General features: G+C 54.6%; 1 protein-coding gene across 1 annotated transcript; it reads right to left on the reverse strand.

Annotated features, from left to right (window-relative positions):
• Positions 1 to 1,652: 1,652 nt before the first annotated feature.
• VOLCADRAFT_32510 (uncharacterized protein) lies at positions 1,653 to 2,250 on the reverse strand (the record flags this gene model as incomplete). Its single annotated transcript, XM_002958290.1, has 2 exons — positions 1,653 to 1,763; positions 2,131 to 2,250. Coding segments are annotated over 2 exons (231 nt in total), but the record flags the coding sequence as incomplete, so codon positions are not given.
• Positions 2,251 to 6,266: the final 4,016 nt, after the last annotated feature.

Raw genomic sequence — 6,266 nt, forward strand, 5'->3', positions numbered from 1 at the left:
GGATAGCATGGGCGAGTAGGCGGGTTGGAGGAGGGGACATATTTCCCTTTCTGTAAGGCTCCCGTAAAAACGGTCAACCTAGGTGGTGATGATGGAAGGAACGGAAGTCTATCCTCGTAACGCTGCCGATCAAAGGTACACACACATACACACACAAACGTCCATGCGTACGGTGCCGTACATTGACATTACTATTAAAAATCTCCGCACCACGTGTACATGCACGCATGCATGGGTGTGCATGGGTGAACATACTCACCACACGCAAGCTCTCGAGACCTGCGAAAATGCCTTCCTGCAATGTTGTTTTTCCTTGCCGTACTTCCAACCCTGCCGTACCACGAACGCAAAAAAAATTAAAATGCTAGAAACCTCTTTCTCGGCAGGTCCGGAGCTACTAATGACTTCTAGCACACCTAGGGAGCGCAAGGCCCACATAGGACAGCACGCACGCACGGATATAATAATCACAAGAGCAGGCACATCAACATAGAGAACATACATACATACATACATACTTATACACACGCACTCATAAAGACTACTTGAGTTCCTATCATCACATCCACGAAATCACACACCGTCTCACTATCCAACCCAAGCCCGCCACCCATTCTCGGTGACTAAGAAATCCCACGCATGGGGGCATCAGTCATATCGCAATTTGCTGGTGCAGCCAGACCGCCGTCCTGAGTTGAGCGCCCACAGCGGCACGGCAAAACACCCGGGCCGCCGCCGCCGCCATCACCACCACCGCTGCCGCGAGATTCCCCCACTGCTCCCCCTCTACCGGGGGGGGGTGGGGGGGGGGAGTGGCCACCACGCGGACCGAGAGCCGAGACCCCACTCCCACTACAAGACCGGCCCTCCCCTCGATAGGACGTCCCTGCTGCCCCAACCTCCCTCCCCAACAGCTGTCATGCACTCCGCCATCTTGTGATGATAATGATGATGGTGGGGTGGGGTGGGGTGGGGTGGGCCGGGGAGCGAGGATGGGGGGAAAATAAAACACAGGCAACAGCCCACACGACACCCAGCTTTCCACCATCCCTGCAACCCACACAATGACAATTCCCACCGCTATACTGGTGCGGTACAGTACGGTACAGTACAGTACGGTACGGTGTGGAGGCCTCCGGAGATATACTTCTCTAGAATATTCTCCACGACCACCTGCACCTCCGCTACCACAGCCCGGCCCAGCCCAAAGCGCCCCCGGCCTTGGAAGGGGAGGGGGAGGGTCTCTTGCTGAGAGCCTTGGGTGGGGTGGCTGAGCTATGGCCATGTCTATCTCCCCCCTCCCCCACCACCCGCCCGACCTCTCGCTAACCTCCCCTTGCTGCCTTTCCCGCTGCCGAAAACAACACATCGACATGGCCCCCTCCAGTTTCCTAAATAGGCACCGGCGACGAGGCCCCCAATCCACCGCCGATCCAACCCGGGGTGGCCCGATATGGGCTGATACCGACAAAAGACCTGATGGGGTATCTTGTATGCCTGTTTAGGAACGAGAACCAGAGTACCGGCAGGCTCTGTGGCTCTGTGGTCCACCTGATGCCTAATTAGGAGTCACACCAATAAACCTGAAATGAGAGCTCCACCTACACACGCAACGCCACGCCGTGCGGTGATTCATCAAATCACCTCAGCGGCCGCGTGTGCTGCCGGATCCAGGTGTGCTGGAGCAGCTGATTCACGGTGGGCCGGTCCGCGGACTCCTTGCGGAGGCAGGAAAGGATGAAGTCGCGGGCGCCGTGTGAGAGCTGTTGGTTGTTGGTGGCGGGTAAGAGGGGGGCGGCGGCGGCGGCGGCGGCGGGAAAAGGGGAAAGGGCAATGGTGAGTTGAATGATGATATTAAACAACTCCACACGGGTTTTTACCAGCGGTACAATGAATGCGTGTACTGAAGTTACAAAATGAATGACGAGGTACTAAAGAGGCACTTCACTGAATTGTTAAGGCAACACAAAAGTATCCAAGCAACGCCGTGCAGATCAAAATACACACATACACACACATCGTTATTGCAAAGCAACTTCCCCGCCCCAACCAACCCGCATCCCCTTACAACCCCACTCCATACACCCCCACTCCACATACCCCCCCCACACACACACCCATGCGGGGCACCTGCGGGCTGAGCTGCACCTCGGCTGTCATGATGAGCTGCTCCGTCTCCTCGCGGTGGCTGCCCAAGAAGGGCGGGTAGCCGTGGAGCAGCTCGAAGGCCAACACTCCCGTAGCCCAGACTGCGAGTGGGCCGCAGAGGGGACCAGAGGTGTGTGTGTGTGTGTTTGTGTGCGGTGGACGCTGTGCCGTGCGGCGCCTTGCGGTAGGTGGGTGGGTGGATGGATGGATGCATGGATGGATGGATGGATGGATGGATGGATGGATGGATGGGTGGGTGTTTTATTGACCTGAGCCGCAATGAGGGTAATGCCAAATGCTGTTTTCATCATCTGTGTGTTTGGGGGGGAAGGCAAGAGGGATGGTGTGGGTGGAGAACGCCAAGAGGCCCACAACAGGCGCACAGCATCGCCCGACACCAGCCCCAGCAGCGGAGGTTTGCACGTTAGGAAAAAATACGATTTGGGTGGATGGGTGGAAGGGGGTTTGGGAATAAGCAGCGCGCCGAGGGCGGGGGTTTGGGGGGTGCTTGCCCCGGGAAGAAAGTCACCCCCGGGGGTTTGGGGGGTTCGATGTACAGACTGGATTTATCAAAAACCCTCTGTCCTACGTCATCATCCTTCAGGTGGTCCCGTACATCTCCAGGTACTCGCTAAAACCCTAAACCCCGACGGCCCCCGGCGAGTCCTCACCATCTACCCCCAGGCCGTAATGGAGGTCCTCCCGGTCCTTGTTGTCTGAGGGGTGGCGCTTAAACGGGCAACGCAGCTGCTCGGGGGACATGTACTCGGTGGTGCCTGAGCAACGACAGACATACACACATACACATACACATACACGTACACATACACATACACACAGACATACACACATACATATATATACACACAACAAGAGCTTTAGAGCAAAAGGAGGAAGAGGAAAGAACTAAAGGGCCTAGGTAGTTGGAGGAAAAGGAAGTTGGCAGATGCACATACATACAAACACACACGTACATACATACGCAAGAGGCCTGTCAGGGTCGAAAATCCTTCCGATGGTGGAAGGTAAAAATGCCCCTAGTTGATGGACGGTGGTGACCTGGGATAAAGTTAACCTGCGAGCCGACCAGGAATGGAGTTGGGCCGCTGTCGACCCGGCAGATTCCGTTGGATGCTGGTGGTGCGGAACCGGAGCGATCCACTGAGAAGTTGACTAGGGTGACTGGACGAGGGTGCCTCGAAATACCGGGGAAGGCAGGGTTTCGCCGGGTAGCGACCGCAGGGTGAAGATATGACCCCCCTGTCCCGCACATCATACACAGAGCCTATCTGAGCCACACACCCACACACCCACACACACGCACCGACCTGCTCGGGTGACAGCTCGCTCCTGCCGCAGTGACAATGCTATTCCAAAATCCGCCAGAAGCATCCTCGTGTGTTGCCGGTCGGCAAACTGTAGGTGCAGTGAGGGGGAAGTTATGTTTGAGGGGGAAAGAGATATAAACGGGAGTTTTCAAAGGGGGTAATGACTGCGTGACAGTTCACCAAAATCATTCTGGAAATGGGTTTCGAACGGGAGACATGCGAAGATGTGGAGGTGTCCCGAGGGCGCCTGGACATTGGCCGTATCAGTGCTCCTGAGCACCGTCGTATGTCATATGCAGACAATAAAAAGATTGTAGTTTATATGGCCGGAGCTCTTCCATCCATCTACTGGAACGAGTTCCCCAATCAGCCAACACCCCCCCCCCCACACACACACACACACACGCACACGGCTGACAGTACTGCAAGCAGCTACTGCCGCATACTGCTATACTACTATACTCCTTAATCCAGCTCCTCCTGATACTATATAAAGATACATGCATACATACATACATATATACGTACGCACCAGAATGTTTTCCAGCTTGATGTCTCTGTGGCAGATCCCTTGCTCGTGAAGGTACGACAGAGATCTCAGCAGCGGTACGAGCACCCCTGCCACAGCACGGTCCTCCTGGAGTCTGTGGCCCGGAATGCTCTGGGAGGGGCGGGGTGAAGGGGGTGAGGAAGGGGGGAGACCGGACAGGGGTGAAGGGGGGGAGGAAGGGGGGAGACCGGACAAGGGGTGAAGGGGGGAAGGAAGGGGGGGAGACCGGACAAGGGTGAACAGGTAGAGAGAGGGGCATGAACCATGGGAAAGGGCGTTGGTGTACTCTGCTCGCCCATCCTCTCCAAACCTGCAAGGAACCCAGCCACAAACGCCCTATCCCGGCTGCCGTTCCGAATCTGCACACTCAGCGTACATCTCGCCACCTCCTTCCATCCACAAACTCTCAGGCAAACACACCGTGCTGCTCCCCTACACACACACACACACACACACCCAACCCCACCCGCCTCTCCCTGTCCAAGTTCCCCAACTCCTCCCACCCACCCCCCGGTTATCTTCCCCTTCCCCCTCCCCTGTCGTACAGTGCAGTACCTTCAGCACGTGGTACAGATCACCGCCCTCCGCAACCTCCTCGACCAGCATGACATAAGGCCCCTGCAGTAGTGTACGATACCCAACGGCGGGAACGCGTGCATGTGGGGACTATATAGGAGTTTTCCGGAGGCCTACCGATACGCGGTAGCGGTAGCAGGGTGGCATGAGAGACTGAAATGAGAAGGGGGGAAAGGAGAGGACCGCCTGGTAGCATACGATGAAGGGGTGGATATACAGAGGAAGGAGGACGCGGAGGAGGAGGCCAGCCGGGCAGTCAGGCCACCTACTCGCCTGTGAGAATACGGCATACAGGTTGAGGATGTTGTCGTGCTCCAGGGGGGCGTGAAGGGAGGCCTCGCGCTTGACGTGGTTCCTGAGGGGAGGGGAGGAGAAAGAACGAGCAGAACCCCGGAAGGGGGGGGGAAAGGGGAGGAGTGAGTGTTTTGCATTTTGATTTAAGAGAAGTGATGAGAGGTGAGAGAGGATAGAAGGGGGACAGAAGGAGAGCAACACCCCCTCCCCCCCCACACACACACACATACTTGCCTTGGGACGTCAGAACGCGTCACATGCTGCCCCAACCTCCAGCCAAATACACGGGTTCCACATGGCCCCCCATTTAAATATATACAAATATATATACATACATATATGTATTACACACACGTGACTCAATCAACTCCTCCATCCCCTTTCATTGGCCCAGATAGTTACCTACCTGGCGAGCTCTGTCATGCGGGTAGTATCGTACGTCTGCCGTACAGAGCAGAGCCGGGAATTTCGGGCATTGCAGTGTTTGGGTTGGGGAAGGTTTGGGGCTTTCGATTAGTTGTCGGGCTCTTACTGCCATTGCTTTGATAGGGCGTAATGGTCGGCGCAAATGGTAGGTGGGTAGTGGTTGAGATGTGAAAGGAGCTGGCAGGAGTGATGTCAAGGAGTATATGATTATATTGGAACCCCAAAGGACAATCTATTTGTTTCAACGACATATCGGAGATTTCTTATAATAAGTGAGGTAGTGCAGTGGCTGCGCTCAAAGTGAATATAAATCCCACAAGACTCTGAGAGAAGTTCTACGATTCTGCGATCAGTCATTCGATTGCGATCGGTTGACTCACGTAAGCCAGGTCCCAATATGCGCGATATAGGTTTAGAAGCTCAAGATATCACGTTAGCAAAAACCCCAAAACGTCCAATCGGTGCTGTCTTACGGTCTTACCTTGATGACAACCAGCCGCATTGAGATACGGCACAAAGCCTTGTGGACAGCGCTGTAATTTCCTGAATAACAAAATTTTAATTTTAAAGAAATGTAAGCTTGCGAAAGATGTAAGGAGAGTAGCAAGCAAGTAACCGCGCACGCGTACAAATGACGATAACCAGCCAACAATGCAACCTAACACAAATAAGCCAGTTTCAGGGTAAGAAATGAAAAGAAAAAGGCAGCATTAAAGAGTCCGTTCAAAACATAGTATTGCAACAAGATGATGGTAATCCTGAACTGTTACGGCGCATCCCTCAGCATTTCACCTAACGCCTAGGGATATAGCTAGATAGCATGTGGGAAACTGAACAAACAATTATGTCCCAAGCCTGTACATCTCCTATAACGTGAGGTTGTGCGGCCATCAAACGCTCGGTTGTGCGGCCATCCACGCCGCTCCGGTCCACCCTAAAAACCT

The sequence above is a fragment of the Volvox carteri genome (genome assembly GCF_000143455.1).
Source record: "Volvox carteri f. nagariensis unplaced genomic scaffold VOLCAscaffold_90, whole genome shotgun sequence".
Taxonomy (NCBI): domain Eukaryota; kingdom Viridiplantae; phylum Chlorophyta; class Chlorophyceae; order Chlamydomonadales; family Volvocaceae; genus Volvox; species Volvox carteri.